Source organism: Panthera onca, chromosome A2 (assembly GCF_046562875.1).
Source record: "Panthera onca isolate mPanOnc1 chromosome A2, mPanOnc1 haplotype 2, whole genome shotgun sequence".
Lineage (NCBI taxonomy): Eukaryota > Metazoa > Chordata > Mammalia > Carnivora > Felidae > Panthera > Panthera onca.
The window spans coordinates 87,021,394-87,040,156 of record NC_138340.1 but is presented as its reverse complement, the minus strand read 5'-3'; the positions used below and the strand labels follow the sequence as shown (position 1 = coordinate 87,040,156).

Sequence of the window (18,763 nt, the reverse complement as noted above, 5' to 3'; positions counted from 1 at the left end):
TTCACTTTACCATTTGATGTACTTTATAAATAATTTGCAAGATGAACTAGTAATTGTTTTCATAGGAGATATATAATCATGCTGTGAATCCAAATGATTATGTTAAAATTTTGAGATAAACTTTATAAAATGAGCTAGATTTTTAAATTGCATTTTCAGGTTATTGAGTCGCTATTCCTCACTGAATGTATCATTGACTTTATGTGACATTTTACATTCTTATTTCTTTGAAGTATCCCGTGAAAACTCTCAAAATATTTTACAAGGCAAAACTAGAAGTAGGAGAAGACAATAAAAAGGAATTTTATGTAAATTCACATGAAATCTAACCTCATTAATGAACTCTGGCACAGTGGTCAGATTCTGCATTTTTGGTTTGTTTTTGTTTTCATCTATCATTTTTCCAAAAATATATATTTTATTTAGTGATCTTTGCTAAAACAGAAGTTGTGAATTAATGTTAAAAAATAAGCCATAAGAGACTCTTGAATACAGAGAACAAACTGAGGGTTGATGGGGGGTGAGGGAGAGGGGAAAGTGGGTGATGAGCATTGAGGAGGGTACCTGTTGGGATGAGCCCTGGGTGTTGTATGGAAACCAATTTGACAATAAATTACATTAAAAAAATAAAGAAAAATAAACCATCTCTTAAAAAAATAACACCTAGACAATATGATGTCCCTTCCCAGAAATCATAGGACACTGTTATGTAGTCTAGGTGATGTGAGACCTTGTCTGGTTCCTAGACTCTGTATTTCTCTTTCCCATCAAAACTAGACCATTTGACCTTTAATTGCAGTCTCATGCTAGTACAGCCACTGGGAATAGTCTTGACCTTCGGACAATTCTAGGATGCACTGTTATATCTGACTTAATGTCCCATTTCAGAAAACTGATTTATTGTTGTTTTTAAAATTGATTGTTCACATGAATTTAGAGCATATATCCATTGTGTTGGTTCTCATTATTTTATGTCTCATCAAATCTGAAATGCCAGCAACTCTAAAATGCACTATTACTTACGAATCACTAAGAAAGAAAAAAATGCTGGGAAGTCTGGGTGGTTCATTCGCTTAGGAGTCCGACTTGGGCTCAGGTCATGATTTCACAATTCATGGGTTCGAGCCCCGTGTCCAACTCAAGTCCTGCATCTGGCTCTGTGCTGACAGCTCAGAGCCTGGAGCCTGCTTAGGTTTCTGTTTCCCTCTCTCTCTGCCCCTCCCCCCGCTTTTGCGTTGTCTCTCTCGGTCTCTCACAAATGAATAAATGTTAAAAAAAAAAAAAAAAGAAAGAAAGAAAGAAAGAAAATGCTGCCAGTTAAAACATGACACAGTGCTTTCTCATCGTTAAATTGTTAGTCATACCCCTATTTCAAAGATCAACTAAAGTATGTTTTAAAATACAGGGAATAAGTTAGTAATTTGCAAATCGCCCATTCTTTTTTATTTTGTCCCTCTCATAACTAAAACCAATCTTTAAAAATGATATCCAAGTTAGAAAAACAAAAGATCCAAATTTAGTACTAGAATGTGTTCATTTCAGAAAAGAAAGTTTTCTTTCATGAAGAATTGCAAGTCTACCTTTTTACATCATCTCCAAAATAATTAATAGTCTGAGATTTTATACAGTTCCATTTAACCAAGTGTTTATTAGACATCTATGATGCACAGGGCATTGTTCCCAATGTCATGCGTAAAGAAACATGAGGAAGACAGCCTGGTCGTCCTCAACGTCATACTGTATCTTATATCCATGAATAAATTTCAGGTCACAGAAGAGAGTAATGAGTGAATTATATCAACCTCATTGACTTCCTGCATTGTTTTTCAGGTACTGATTGATTTATCTAGCACATCTCACCTCGATAACACTCCTAGATGGTATTCTCTCAAAGAACAGACTGAAAGCCTCGATCATGGCAAGTCTCATTCCAGTCAGGGCAGCCAGCAGCCTCCAAAGCCATCTGTCATCAAAAGCAGAAGCCATGGTATCTTCCCTGACCCATCCAAGGGTAGGAGACATTTCAAGTAGAAAAAGCTTTTGTCTCCTTGTTCACTTAGTAACTTCTGAATATGAATGCCTGTAGATGTAATTTATTTTGAAATGTTGGATTCTGTTGGAAAGTATGTAATATAATGTCATGCAAAGAGTGACTGATATGGAATCAGGAGTAAAGGGCGTTAGTCTCAGATCAGCCCATAATTAGGTTTACTACTTGGCGATCTTCACCTAACTCTGGTTTTGAAGCAGGATAATGGAGGAGTTTGGGCTATATGAGCTGTTGGGTTATTTCCTCTCAGATTCCATGATACTATGATTTTATAAAATGTGTTGGGTTATTCCGTAAAGAAAAATAAAAATCCTCAACAGTTCATTGACGAGACATACTCATTATTACCGTTGATGCAGATTTCTTCTAATTGTTTAAACCCCTATTTTTTCATAGGTATTTTCTTATTCACATATTATATATATGTAAACTATACATAATTTTGCATCCTGATTTTTACTTGTCATATCAAGAACATTTTCCCCATGTCATCACAACAATTGGTATGTTGAAATTTACTTAAACCTTTCCTAAATGTTGGCCTCAAGCTAATTCTATGATTTTTTTTTAAAACTCTGATTATTATTTTTTGAAATAATGTTATACATCGGTTTGGGCAATACACACAGAATTCCCATTTGAATGAGATTTTCCTTTGAGAGGTTTATTGCCAATTATCCTACGACACATTAATCTTCATCATAAACTGAGTTACTACCTGTATGAGATAACCATGTAGTATCTTCCCTAGATATATTGAACTATGTACAAGTATCAACTATAACTTTTTATACTGGACCTGAGTCTTGCTCCCTTCTCTTCTCGGAAAGTACATCACATTGAAAAGTGGTTCTTTGCACATTAGAAAGGAATGGGTCCCAATTGCATGTGTTCTAGGAGATGGAAAACCACGAGGCCAAGTCCAGTAGGACACTGAGTTGATCTGATAAACCACGGACTCCCATGCGTGCTACAGATATGACTTATGACTGAGCTTTATAGATCATTTATGGATTCCACTTCCAGAACAACTCTGCCCTGATTAACGGTCTAGAAGATCATTAGCATAAAGACTTCTCTCCCTCTGACTGCCATAGTCAATGTGGGATCTATAGTCCACATTCTCTAAAATCACCCAAGACATGATTCTACAGTCCCCACACTTGATGTGTCCTATAGTGACTCACGCCCCTTCATCCAGGAATTCACCGCATTTTTACTTAAAACTCCTCTGTGGTAGTGTCAGCCTATCGTCTCCTGCCTGGTCCCTACTTGAATCGGCAGTTGCTTGCTAAAAGGATAAGTTACCATAATTCATTTACGTGAGGATAGTCAGATGTATTTCCTCTTCTCACACTTCTCTCTTCTCAACATTATCATCCTCTTGACTCCCCTCCCCCACACGGCTTCCCAAATGTTTAATCACATTGCCGAGTAGGGAGCAGTTGCATAAGTAAGCCCAACAGGCAGCGGCATTAACATAAATCTTAGACAGTTGCAAATGACGTGAGGCCGGGCTCGATGGGAGGAATGCTGGAGCCATGTTAACTCCTGTTTCACCCTTTTGTAACCAGACATGCAGGTTCCCACCATTGAGAAATCCCACAGTAGTCCTGGTAGCTCGAAATCCTCCTCCGAAGGTCACCTCCGCTCTCATGGACCGTCTCGCAGCCAGAGCAAAACCAGCGTCACCCAGACCCACCTGGAAGATGCAGGGGCTGCCATAGCCGCTGCCGAAGCCGCAGTGCAACAGCTCCGCCTGCAACCAAGTAAAAGACGCAAATAAATTCCTCAGCATGGCAGCTTAATGTTCATCTGTTGCCTTCCTTCCCTGCTGTCCTTCCCTGTCTGCTTTCTGTGTTTTGGCACACCCCGCTCACTCCGTTCTCTGTCCCTTTGTCTGTGTAAGGACAGTACTGATACATATATATGCTCTCTCTCTTATTTAATTTTTTTTTTTTTTTAATTGACGTGGACCGCAATAAAACTGGCTGTTTCCCCTTTGTCTCCACCATCCATCCAACCTGGCTCATAGTACTTGGTAGCTGTGTCCGTGATCTTTGCAGACAACGCAATGTTGTGTGTCCTTTGTGTGTGCACTTTAAATATCCTTTCGAGTACAGGGATTATAAGCACACGTGACTGCCAGTTTTCCAGGCATTACACCAAAAAAGCACACACCCGAGCAGTTAGAGCAGATTGGAAGTGAGATTCTCTGAAAACATTCCAAAATTGGGGGCAGAAGAGTAATACCACCAGCAGGCAAATTCTCGAACCTGGAGTGGGAAAAGACACTTCAAGCTTAAATACCTTAATGAATTATGCACGTGAAGTATTGTAGCTTTCCATGTGGGACGCTTGCTAATCGTTTGACAAAAAAAAAAAAAAAAAAAAAAAAACTGTGAAGAAAATCATGTCTCATATTTCCAAAAAATTACATAATATTAATATATGTATAAACATATGTGATGAGGCAGTGTGACCTCCTTAAGGAACACACTGGGGTCCATTTCGTTGGATCACACTTTGCGTATGATAACAGCGAATTTATTGGTTACTTTTTTCCTAACCATTGGGGATCCTAGGACAGTCAAGATATCAATTAAAGAATAACAATCCACCCATCTTAACTGCTGTATTTTCATTTAATTTATGAAAATGTAGTCAACTGATATATCAAAACTTAGTAAGAACAGAGATTTTACAAATGGAGGTGCACTGTTCCTTCCAAGAGACATCAGCCAGACAATGGACATAGACTGATGTTATCCCCACGTCCCAAAGTCTTCATTTGCAAAGAAACAGCCAGTTTTAACCCCTTTAGTGCTATGCATGTGGTGTCATTTTGGCATTTGAAAACCCACCTTATTTAAAGAGAGCAAAAGATCACTTCTGTTTGCATGAGTAACATTTAAGCTGGTTCCATCTGAGGATACATACTCTGGGTTTCCATTTCACCCACACTGCCACAGCAGCACATAAAAGCGGTCAGTCTAATCATGCCAGGAAGCAGCACAGACACAGCATAGCAGGAATCCTCCCCATTCAAAGAACTCAGTCTGATAATCTGCCTCCACCAGCCAATGGCAACCAAGACCAAAGCCAGCTAGCCCTCAGGAAGGTGATGTCTGATGGACCAGTCAAGCCAGAAGGAGGTGAGCAGAAAGGCGCTATTCAAAGCACACAGCGAGAACATCCCCCAAATTTAAAGCCTTCCTCTTTTAATTTTTAGACATTGTCTGATAAAATATGTTTATCCCCTTTTTAATGTGCTTTTGTGGGCATGGCATTTCAGGACTTCCTCGTCGCTGTGTAAGTCCCAAAATCAGTCCCATGATATATTGACTACGGTGATTTGTATTTTTCTATGCACTGGGCATCTTTTGACTTCTGTTGGGAAATAGATTAACAATATTCATATTGCAGAATGGAATGCATGCTACTAACCTAATCTGTTCAAGCATGACTATAAATATGTTGCATTGTGATAAAAGTTTAAACTGCTCAAAATTCGAACTAGCATACCGGTTGGAATGTAGATCAGTGTCTGTTGCATATTATTTCAAGTGTAACTTTTTAAAAATTCAGTGGATTTTGGAAATTCTTAGAGGAAAGTAAGGGAAAAATTGTTAATGCACTAATTCACCTTTACATGGTGAAAGTTCTCTCTTGATCCTACAAACAGAGATTTTCCACTCATGTTTCCATAGTTGTTAAGTGTATCAGATGTGTTGGGCATGTGCATATCCAAGTGCCTGTGTAATAAATAAAGTATCTTTATTTCATTCATAAACTACTGGGTTCTGAGCCATTGTTATATGATGCAGCTTAAAATGAGTGTGTCAGTTTTTGCTTTCTCATTTGATTCCTTGCAATAGAGTATTTATAGTTCTTGTTCCATTGCTAGCGAGATCTCTAATGATAGACCATGTGGGGAGCAGAACAAAGTTTTATGTCTGAAACATTATTAGCTAGGTGGAAAATTACTGCCAAATAAGCACCAAGCGTACATAAACATGTAAGTAAGTGATAGGGGCTGGGCTGCTCAGTGATGCTTCTGCTATGTCTTGCTCGAACATCTGATCTACTCTGCGGTCTTCCCAGGTTTCTGTTTGGAGGAAGACAAATCCCATGAGCTCTCGCTCTGGGGGTGTGTATGTAAACTTGATTCCATAGCTGTGTTCAGAAAGGAAAGCAAGTTTGCATCCATCCCTAACTTGACCCCAGCATTCCTGCAGTTTTTCCCAAGAAAGAGTGCTAGTGCCAGTGACAAAAATCAAATGAGGGTGATTATAAAATTGTCTTTGAATTGAGTTCAAAAACATTGACAAAATGAAGGTTGTTTTTTTTTAATAGGATACTAGTGCCCCGTTATGTCCCTTCTAGCCCTAAAGTACTTGATTTTATGATTCTCTACTTGTCACCAAATTAAAATCAAGCCTTATACTTTCCTATTGCATTTCTCTTTATTCTCTGAAAACCAAAGTTTATAATAGGTTCTTGTTCCAATGAATCAGATATTTTGGGACAGTGGAAAGTACCTGTGGCATAAAACATAGTGATGTTTTCTAAATTAGCCTGGTGATTATCACCTCTGCACGGTTACCCTTTTCTACTTAGCTTACCAGTACTTTCCAAAAGTACTTAAAATCCCACCTGTGACTTTTTCTTCCATCAGATAAGTTCAGTGGATTTCTTAATGTTACTCATTTTCTTACTTCAGATAGTCCATAATGATAAAGGTCACAGTAGTCAAATGCTTCCCTTATTTCACACTCTATTTTTAATGATCATGATTTAAGTATTGCTATAGAATATTTTGTCTGAGTTTTTTCTAGATATGGTTAAAATCTATAGCAAAATGCTTTTAGTTCCCTTTATTTGAATAATGCTGTAACAGATATTCATATACATTTAAGGTGCCGTGACTGAATACTGAAGTCATTCTGTACTGAAATAATCAAGACAACATGCCGTGGTGAACATTTCTTGTTTAATTTTGTATTAGCAGGTGATAAAGAAAGTGCCCTATTTTGTGAAACATAATTATTTCCCTGCTACCGTAAATGCACCAAGAATATAATTCAGCCATGCATTTTGCCAAACAACTAGTGGTAAACATGCTATCGGATCGAATTATATAAAATGCTGTGCCATTAGTTGAAAGCTTAGAAAAACTGGTCTGAGATGTAAACGTACGAAGAGCCAACGAGTTCCTATTCTCTAACCGCATACATAAGTATTATTAATTTTAAGTGTTCAGATAAAAGCCTTCCATTTCAAACCTCACAATGGAGTCCATATAGTCCCATCTGCTTTCTGATAATCCTGCCCTTCATTTGAATAGTTCTTCACATTATACCAAGTATGTTGTCAGCCATCTTCTCATTTGATCACACCTAGTAGATGAGGTCTTCACTGAAGATAACCTTATCCCTTTCTTCTGAGTGAGCAATCAGAGAGATGGCTAGGATCACGGGTAGAATACACACCCAGAAATTCCTAGAATTGGCAACCTGACCCTTGCTACGAGGCCTAAACCTTTGCTTTTTTAATACTTTGTCTCCTTTGAAATCAAATTCTTCTTTCAATAAAGACAATTGTCATTTACATATATGTTATTTATTGTTCCACTTCTTACAAACGATTAGAGTTTGCTAGAAATGATGGCAGAGTACAATTTAGACTTACTGTACCTACATGACCCTCTTTTCTGAAGGCTGAGAGTAAAGCTGCCACAAACAAGGAAATAAAACCCTGTCATGCATAAGCCCAGTGTGGCAGTAAGCAGAGTCTGTAAGGCTCTGTGTACATCTGTAATCGTTTCTATCAAGGGTGACAAAATCGTCCCTAAAGAGCCGTTCAAATATATGTGTGTGTGTGTGTGTGTGTGTGTGTGTATGTATATGTATACATATATATATATATATATATATATATATATATATATATATATATATATATATTTGTGAGCCTCTCAGCAGATTTTTGCTTGGAGTAGCATAAAATATGGGTCAAGAAAGAATTATGGAGTGAGCCAGAGAGAACTTTCTTCCTCCGGGGTTTAGGTGCACGCTGGGAAACCTGAAGAGAAAGATTAGACAGATTGCGCCAGATAATCCTGATGCCTAAACAACTCTTTTGTGTTTAGAAATCCCTGCAAATGGGTTTTTTTTCCAAGCCAGTTGGTTTGGCTGAACACAAGCTGTGCCATTTCAGAAGGTGGGAGCAACCAAAGAGCAGAGTTTTAGAAAACAGTTTTCTCTAAACCATGCTCAAACTAAAACAAATGGAAGCATTCCTTAAACCTTAAACATGAACTTAGTTGACCCCAAATATATCACATTTTAAGTGCATTTTGAAATTTCTGAGCTATTTTTGCTTGCTACTAAGATTTTAGGTGAGTTGTAACTTTAGAACCAGTACTACAGGCTGAAGAGAAATGTCCCTCCGCCCCGGGCAATGAGTTAAGGGCCACTGGAATGGGTTGGAGAGGTTAGGGGAGCAGATGAACCATGGAGTAAATTGTGCAAGGGAATTAAGATTAAGCATTCGTAAGTGTGGCCGAGTTATAGGAGAATAGCCTGAAACCTACTTCCACAGACCTCACTGCTGGAAACTCCGCTTTCAGTCAGGCTCACTTTCAGCAGCTGTCAAAGAAGAGTTTCATATCTGCACGTTGCCATGGTGAATTCTTTCTAAGCCATCACTCTGTGGGAGGTGCTCTCTTGGGCAAGTGGCAGGGGGTGGCTGGGCTGGGAAGCTGGGTGGGCACTGGGAGTAGAAGGGATTGTTGGTTACAGAAGGTGGTAGCTAATCAGTGTCCCATTCTCTTCTGACTGGAGGTTGATGGTTCCTTTTGGTCAGAAAGAATTTAGCATTCTCTGTTTCTGGGAAGGACAGGGTCCAAAAGGAAGTCAAGGAGAAATCAGAAGAGAAATCAAAGTGAGTTCATTGGGAAGTGAAGTCTTCATTCACGTATGTAAGAGGTTAATAAAAACAGATTTGCATTCCTCATTTCAATGTGTTCATGTAAAAAAGCTGAAATACAACTTTGGGTAGTTTACAATGGAAACAAAATTGAAACTGTAATGATGTGAACACAGCAAGCATCCAACAAAATCTGAGGGGATCAAATTGTATAATTTCAGCTTTCAAAGTTCTGTGCTTATTTCTCTGGGGGTGAGGGTTTTCCTTGTTGTCTGTAAAGATCAAAATGCTCTTCTAAAGTTTTGTTTTATTTAAGAGATGCCAGATTTTCATAGAATGATTGATGATGCATTTTCAACTCTTTCAGTAGTTATTTGACATTTATTGCCAGAAATCTCTCTGCTATACATGCAAAGTCACAGAGAGTAAATGTATAGCCCTGACCATGAGACACGGTCTCTTGGTTATGGATATTTATTCACAAAGTTGAATCCGCTGATCTACCATCACTGGGTACTTTTGTTCTTTTCCAGTAATTGCTATGGGTCTGCACTGAGCCATCCACATGTCTGGTTCACACTGGGGATTTATATGTCCATTTCATCTGCCATGAATTCCAAGACCAAATGGCCCATCTAGGTATCAAACTTAATTTCAGTACTTCTGCACCTTAGTCAAATGATATAGCTCTGGGCCTATATAATTGGATGTGAGTAATAATACATGATCTAATTGTAACATGCCACAGTCCCTTAAATGCTACTTATGACACATCTTTAACAAAGTTAAACTTAATTTTTTAAATGCAAACTACTTAGGCTTGAAGAAATTATTTTCAAAAAGTTAATTTATCAAATTACCACCAGGGAGCAGGACCCTGAGGAAATGAGACAGGCAAGTAAATGCTGATGGAGGAAAGAAATGAGAAGCATGAAGCATGAGAAGGCTGATGGGGACACAGTGCGGGACCTTGGACAGAGGGTACAATATGAGCATGGGGCTGGGGGTGTTATCACCTGGGTAGGAGGGATCATGGAACCACGGGAAATGCCACCTAAGGAGAGGCAGAGGAATGCCAGAGCACCATCTGGCTACGTGACAGTCTTGCCTAAATCCAGATACCTATCCACGAATTACTTGGTTTTTTCCACTTTTCATCCGCATGTATTACATTATCTAAAACCATGATCTTTCACCCATTCTCCATTGTGCAAGATAATTGGGAAGTGGGGGGTGGAATTAGTGAATGGGATAGGACGAAAGGAATGTGTACTGAGCCAGACTCTGGAAATACCCTCTTTTCTTTTTATTTCATTGCTGTGTTGAATATGTAAATATACAATTAATCCTTGAGGAGCCAAAAGAAATACTTACTGATTTTAAATGAAAACATACTGTATCAGAAATGCAGAATTTTGATTGGGGTGTTGAGTCGTTTAGATATGTGAATAGGATTAATGTAGATAACCATAGCTTTATACCTCGGTGTATTTTAAGATACTGAAAGGCAAAGATTTCTGTAAAGATACTGAAGGATAAAAATTAATTAAATTAGTAACTTGAACAGTATCTCATCAAAATATTGATATTACAAATCAAAGAAAAACATAAATGTTTAAGAAGAAAATACTTAGTAAAGTCAGGAGCACGGGACCCTTTTTAAAAAAAACATAAGAAAAACATTGGATTATAATTTCTGCCATATTTATTCTTTTTTTTTTTAATGTTTATTTCAGAGAGAGAGAGAAGACAGGGTAGGGGCCAATAGAGAGGGGAACAGAGGATCCAAGGCCAGCTCTGTGCTGACAGTAGAGAGCCTGATGCTGGCTTGAGCTCGCAAATCATGAGATTATGACCTGAGCCAAAGTCGGATGCTGAACCGACTGAGCCCCTCTGCTATATTTATTCTTGAAAGAGCACAGGAACAAAATCCACTTTTCCTCATGAACATATTTCAAACTCAAAACCACATTATTTGAAGTTCTATAGGTCACATTATAATTTTACCCTACTCTTTATATAAAATGAATTTGGAATCTATACAAAGAGGTATAAAAAGTGGGTAAATATATAAATGTATATATATATATATATATATATATATATATATATATATATATATATATTTGAAACTTTTTTTCTCTATGTATCTATTACATACTTTTAGTTTATTGTAGAGCATTCTCACTACTGAGGACATTTCATAAAGTAAATAACTATTGAATCATTCTTTTGGCTTCATCCAACTATCGACATACCAGAAAATCAAAGACTTCATGTAGAGAAAAGCTTTTTTGGAAGAATGTGCATAATTTTATGCCTGCAAAATAGCATTATTTATTGTAGGTTTCTGCATACCATAAAGGTTTCTTTTTAGGCAAAAATGTAACAGACAAGCATCATTTTTTGATAGCTATAGTTTTTAATTCATTCCTACTCTGTACAGTTGTGAAGTTCTGGATTGAACAAGTTCCAAAGCTAGAGAGGATAAAAAGAATAAATCTTCTTAGGAAAGGCTCACTTTCCTAAAGGCTTGGTATTTTTCGGTAGAAGCATAAAATAAAAAATGAAAGTTACCTTAGAATAATTGCCATGTGCATAGTGGTTTAAGATGACTGTCAAAAATAGCTGATGCTAATTGGGTTCTTCTCGTTTTCATGGTTTGTACTTCATGTTTCTTATGGCAGATCTAGACCAGTGATTTCCCCATGTGTGTCCTAGGGGCACTTTCAGGGGGTTACAAGGTCAAATACAAGAATACTAAATGTTATTTGTCTTTTTCCCTCTCATTCTTTCTCATGTAACTGTGGGGTTTTCCTGCATTTACATGAGGTATGACGACATCATGGTTTTGAAGGCTAATAGAATATGTGCCTGTCTACTGTTTCTTTTAAAGTTTTCTTCATTTTGAATATGATAAATATTGATAGATATAATTCACATAAAATGAAGTTCTTTGAGAACTTAAATATTTTTTAAGAACGTAAAAGCACTCTTGGGATCAAAACGTTTAAGAGCCACTGATCTATCCCTACGCAGAATCATAATTTTTCCAGGAGCCAAAGATAGTGGGTGACTGGAGTTGTCTTCTAAAAGAGAATTATCATATTTGTCTCTGAATTTTCTATGCTTTATATCTCTTATACTTCAGAATCCCTTCTTTCCTTTGTCACTTATGTTAAGTTATAATTAAGATTGACATATGACAATTTTTCATTTTATATTTACACTATTTTATTGAGCTTGATTTCAGTTAAATTATGAATGTATATCCATATTTGTTACTTCCTACTTTCAAAATTTGCTGGTAAGTTGCCTTTAATCAAGCTGTTGCTAACCTAAGGTAGAGTCGGAGGGAGTACTACACAGGTAGATTAAATTTTATTTGCATCCTTATCTCAAAAAGTTTATTGGAACAACAATTGTTTATAAATTGTTTCCTTTTATCTTCTTTTGTATCATCTATATTACTGGTCTTATATAGTTCAAATTAATTTTGTTGGTGTCAGAAAAACTGAAGATGATCAATTTTGATTCAAATTTGATTCAAATTTGAGAAAAAAATTAAGTTCTTTATCTCTTAACCTATTTCTTGATTCTTAATTTTCAAGGATTTAATGTGTTTTTAAATAAAGTTAAAAAAGAATTCTGAAAATATTTACCATTTGTAGAAAATATTAATTGTGTTATATATATATTACATCATTTATGCACACTCATATATAATTTTTTAAATGAATGTTATGTTCCAGAACCTCTTCAAAGTGTTAGTGATACTAGAGTGAACAAAACAGATGAAAATAACTATCCCAGGAAATCCCCCATTCCTATTTATTGAATAACCAATTAGATATCTGGGAAGAATTATGAAGAATTAAAAAAGCATGAGTTTGGCTCAAATGAGATTGAAAAAGAAAAAATTGCATAGTCATTGACTTAAGTTTATATTCAACCAAACATCCTTATGTTTAGAAACATCTGGAATTATAATTAATTACATTTTTATTTGTCCTGGCTCTAGTTCTCACTAATAATCTTTACAGTCTGCTGGGATATAGCTAACTGTAGGGAGGAAAGAAAGTATTTGAAAATGATCTATTTGGAGAAGGTAGAGAGAAGGTAATGAAATTAACTAGAGAGGTTAGTTCCCATAGGACTAGATATGCATTGATCAAATAATTCTCCAAACTCCTCTTTATTCTATGGCTTATTGACTACATTTGAATGATATACAAAACAGTAGTGTTTGCTGTAACGTTAGTCATATAAATCAGACTGCTTTAGGCAAAAGTTTTATATAAATCAAACTATTTGGATTCCATATAAAGATGATATTCTTGTTATCTAAGTATTTATGATCTAAGTTATCAATTTGAGGATTATGTAAGAACATTTTCAAAACGAATTATTTTTCAATTACTTTCCACTCAAACAATCCTGCATGTTTTGCAAGCCAACTGTGAGAGAGAGAATATTGGCGTTTCAAAGCAGAATTAAATGGATATTGAAAAATTAAGAGTTGCTCTTGAGAACTTAATTCAGATCTTGAATCTTTCCCAAATATAATTCTCCTTTCCAAATATGATTTTTTAAAGACAAAGAACATAACAATTATGTTAGCATATTTTAGCGCAAAACCAAAACTTGGTACTTAATAATTGCTTTGTCGATTCCATCTCTATGGACACAGCTAGAATTATAGCCTAAATTTATTACAGGTCAAGTAATTTTTAAAATTTTCATTTATGATATCTTGATTGAACATTTTTCCATTATTTACTAGGATATTTTGGTCCTCACTTGAATTGTACTTATTTTAAATATTAAAAAGTTGATGTTAATTTAATGTATTTAATTTAAATATTAAACAGTTAAATATTTTATTTCTTCTAAAACTCGTTCTGAACCAAAAACCTTATAAAAGGAAGACGCACTTAAAAGGCAACATTCTAGCAAAAATACAAAAGCTATAGCATACTAAGCCATCACATATATTTATGTAAGAAAAAAATCCTATGATGTTATTAGCCGAGCTTTACTCTCATTTCCAAACACCTGTTATATTGAAGTTACATACTATACTTCTGTTTCCAGAAGTAATCATTAATCCTATTAATGCTAGAGAATGAATTATTAGTAAGTATGGAAAACACCTGCAAATTACTGATAGCATTAGCTAAAAACAGACTGAATTGATTATATTGAAATGTCTTGGAAATCCAGTCATAAGGCCAATGTGGGTGGAGAAGGAAGAGGTGAACATGACTAAGCTTTACTATCTTTCCTGGGACTTAATAGATAAGAGGCATCGCATCTCCTTCCTCTCTGAAAGAAGATACTAAGTGAATATGGACTGTCTTAAGGGACAGACTGTGATTTTTGTAAGGAAAACATTCCATTTTTCATGGTTTGTTATGTATCAGTAATCTGTCATTTTAAACAAATGACCCATAGAAGTCTGAGTTATCCATTTTCAGCACTTTCCTTTGTAAGAACTTGGAAATATGTGGAAGCTCCTACAAATAGCTGCATTGAAACTACCTATCCCATTTGGGGTGGGGGCTGGGTTCTTTAGAATTTTTCCAAATCAGATAATGAATATACTGAGGTAACATTAAAAATATTAACTTTCTAAACTCCTCGTACGATGCCACATGTCATCTTAATACTCCTAATCTGTCAGAGGGAACATAAAAAATGTGACTGGACCTAATTCAAGGGAAAACCTAACAAATAATGCTGGTAACAATGGAACCTAAAACCTGACCTTTTCAGGTTTGCATGCAAAGCAAAGCAACGAACGAGGTAAAACTGTAAAATCTCATTAGTAAAAATAACAATCAGAAAAACAACAGCAATAATAATAGAGAAATAGAGCAAAAGATAGGCAGTGGGGAGAAAGTAGAAAAGGTCACCAAAGTAATGTCCCACCAAGGTAAAGCTAGCAAAAGTGCACTATATGCACTCTAAATACGTCAGTTCCGTCATTAAACTGCGGGAAAAACAAAATAACTATTGACTGTGTTCTCTTAACTCCACACATCCTATAGACTATATCTATGAAGATAATATTAATACTGTGTCAACCAAGTAATTTGGGAAATTCTAGACTACCATTAGAAATGATTCCTAAAATATTTGGATATAACTGTGAGTTGGACCAAGGACATAAAACCAGTGACAGACCATCACAGGCAGCAAGGCCATCTACTGCATCCCAAGCACTGACCCTGAGGTAGGCAGGGAGCTCACAACCTCAGCCTGAGACAATTGAATATGATAGAAAAGTGGATTAGCCCTTTTTAGTTTTTACTCTCTTTCTCTTATTAATTAGTGTGTGACGTGGAACAAATCAACCTTTTCAGGGCTTAGGTTTTCTAAAGGCGCAATGATGGTTCTGGAGTGGGCTATCTCTAGAGTCCTTACCAGCTTTTTAATTTCCTTGGGTCCACAATTATATAATAAGTCAAGGCTACAATTCTGATCCACGGACTGTGAGCACAGTGCTGCCATTGTGTGGTAGGTACAGTGATAGTTCTGCATTTTTAGGTATAGTTGGGGGGGGGGGGGACCAACCGAGCAAACTAATTGACGACAGATGTGCAGTCAAAAAAACACTACCAGGTTTAATTAAGGTTAGCCACAGTGGAGTAATAAAACAAAATGATGTCTAACCATCTAGCATCTGAAGAAAATGAAGAGGTCAAAAAATAATTTAAAACAGATTGAACTGCCTCACAGAAGATAAAATATGTTTAGTTGAAATGCCCCCTCAATAACTGAATAGCAGAAATGATTTAAAACTGTAGGATTTATTCCTCTAGGGTACAGGAACCTTCTCACGGGAGTGGGCTTATTCCATCATCTGTTTATGTGGTACATTCTTTCTCCTTGTTGGTACTTGACAGTGAAATTTGGAGTTTAAAAAGACAGTAGACACAAAAATGTAGGCTCCAGATATCCATCTTATTATTAAATAAATCTCAGTTCCTCTGTAAAATAAACATTTCTCATGTGTAAGACACAGGCACATAATATAGTCAAGCACAATAGGTCCATGCTATCTGACACGCTGATTAAAAGAGAAGAAGAAAGCAAAGGTAGACTGTTTTCAAATTGTTACTTTGGAATCATAAAACTATGGAAAGTCATATTTGTTTTAATATTCTAAAATATTATTTAAAAATGGCATTGGTTTAAAATATATTTATATTTAAGTAGAAACCAGAATTCTCCAGCTGTCTGTACATCGAGATTTAGTAGAACCAGCACAAGTACTAATGTCTGTGATAACACCCTCTGGTGGTTCCCAATCTAAATACATTGATAAAATAGCCGTGTTCTGTTATGAACTCTTTCTTTGAAATTCACCAAACTACGTGCTCCCGTGTTTAGAATCTTATCATTAAATATTTCTTTCAATGAAGCCACTTTTGGAAGGATTGGGAAAACAAATATCTAGTTGAGTGATTGTGTTTTCTATATATAGCACGATAGATTAATTTGCATCTCTGTTTTTAAAGCTACAAAAAATTTGCATTGCCCAAAGTTTCCTTGACAAAATATGAAGGAAAAAATCCTCCCACATTAAGCACATTAAGCGGTGCGGTTCATAAGAGATTTATGATTTGCATAGAGCACACAGCTGGATAAAAAGTAAAATATCTACTAAATCATTCAGATGGTTTTGTTATGTAGTTAAGGGAAAGAATTATTAATTTATTTCATTATTGCCTCAGCATAGTTCCAGCATAAGCTTTTAGGAAGGCTACCATGGAGAAAACACAGGCTCGGCCTCCAACATCCTGAAAGTAACAAATACAGCCAAAGATAGAAAGTGGTAATTGCCAATAACAGACCTGTGGTCTTGTGCTTTGTGAATATGGATATAGAAGAGTTCGCTTCTGGTTGGGAAGATGAGGAAAATACATGGAGCAGGTGCAATCTGAGCTGGGCCTTTACTGACAAGTATAATTTAGGTATGAGAAAGTGACGGGCAGAGAAAGGCATAACAAACAAAGAGAAAGGGCCCAGCTACAGCTCAGGAGGAAAAAAAAAAAAAAAGCCAAACCAAAGGGAGCCAGAGTGTGTGGTCTAAGTGGGCTTCCAGGAAAAGCATACAAAGGAGAACGATGGGAGATACATTTGGAAAGAAGCAGATGATAAAGGACTTTGAGAGGCCAACTGAAGAATGCGACTAAAATCATGAGATTTCTTGAAATCACATAAGCTCTAGCCTCTGATATTAAATCGTAAAAGCACTTTATTCATCAAAATGTTTCAGGTAATGCAGGTTTAGCTCAGTGTAACAGAATTGATATATTTTTATTTGGAGACTGTTTTGAGAGAAAGAAATTAGTAAATATACTCACTGTGTCAAGCATCTGATAAGGAACTATTAAAATACTTGGATTCTTAGTACCCGTTGATCAAAACGTCTGCATTTCTGTATGGTTGACTGCATTTTATGCTCTGTAGATAGAGCCCAGTATAAAGCAGAGATCTCTTCTACGTTTTTCATTGAATTCATTTTTAGAAACTACCAAATGTCAGACTCTCTGTACCCTACACTTACCTACCAGGTTAAGAATAAAAGCACCAGGTGTGTTTTTAAGGTAATGCCAAACATCTCGATTTCATTAAATTATTCACCTAATGTCTAACTGCCCGAAATGTTTTTAGACTCAAACTTACGCATAATTGTGTTTTGCAAATATGTTCGGTAGACTTAGACTTATTCCAATATATGTATATGTTCTCTACATTTGGTTTTCTTTTTTTTTATATTTCTTATAAAATATTATTTGTTTGCATGTAAATCTACAGCACTTGCACAGGCTTTCCGAATGAGATTTCTATTCACCTAGACAAGATGAAAAACTCTTTCCTTAAATTTATTTCTAGCCTTGTTCCTTTCTTCTTATTTTGTTGTTTCACATTCTGTACACATCTCAAATTTCCCAGAAGAGGAATAGAACTAGAAATTGCATCAGGTAAAATCAAAGCTCCCAAAGAAAAGATTGAATATTTTGACATGTAAATAAGACAGTCTTGCTATAATAGCTATTTTGATACATTGTGAGATTGCTCTTGGTTGAAAATTGTTTTAATCTAGTAAAAATAAATGGATTTAAAAATTAGTGCATATTAATTAAGGTTTGTTTTGGAAATAGTATGTAGAGATTTTTCAGTTGAAATTAAAGTGTTTCATTCAATATCACACTAAAAAAATATTAATAATAGCCTCGACTGGATTATATAATGCTAGTCAAAAAGTATGGCAGCTTTCCTTTGTTTACAACCAGTTGACTAATCTGACTCATCATGTGGTTGACTATACAGTTTAATTTACTTTACAAAAGTTCATAATTTTATCATAGTCCTATATCCTTTATATTTTTTGTTACCCTTTTAAAAATTTCTAAGTTCACACTAAATACACCATCTGGGTTTCTTCTACATAAGTTGAAGAAAATATCAAGCATTATAACTATCATTCTGTTTCCTCAAATCTACTTCTATTGGGTACTATTAATTCATTGGTGACTGGCTATTTAACAATATTCAAGACTTTTTCTAAATAGCTATTCCCAATTTATAGACGTCTGATATATTATTGACAAGTATTTCTTCCTTATTTCCTTATTCTGAGAAAGTGCTATCACTGGAATATATATTATAACAATTTCTGATGGCTTTAGAGAATCTGTTGTCCCAAAATGGAAGAAGTGGTGGCAACTGGGGAGAACCTTTGTAAGACTTGTTCCTGGTTACCTTGATGGT

At 35.9% G+C, this 18,763-nt stretch overlaps 1 protein-coding gene across 6 annotated transcripts in view; it reads left to right on the top strand.

Moving 5' to 3' along the window:
• PCLO (piccolo presynaptic cytomatrix protein) overlaps positions 1–18,763 on the top strand; it is a 439,623-nt gene that overhangs the window by 367,466 nt on the left and 53,394 nt on the right. For 3 of the 6 annotated variants that reach the window (XM_060632355.3, XM_060632351.3, XM_060632349.3), the window contains 3 exons: positions 1,831–2,011; positions 3,625–3,819; positions 5,023–5,205. In XM_060632355.3, the coding sequence (XP_060488338.3) occupies positions 1,831–2,011; positions 3,625–3,819; positions 5,023–5,205 (559 nt within the window). The remainder of the gene's footprint in view (positions 1–1,830; positions 2,012–3,624; positions 3,820–5,022; positions 5,206–18,763) is intronic. The other 3 variants (XM_060632353.3, XM_060632350.3, XM_060632354.3) reach the window with 3 other exon arrangements.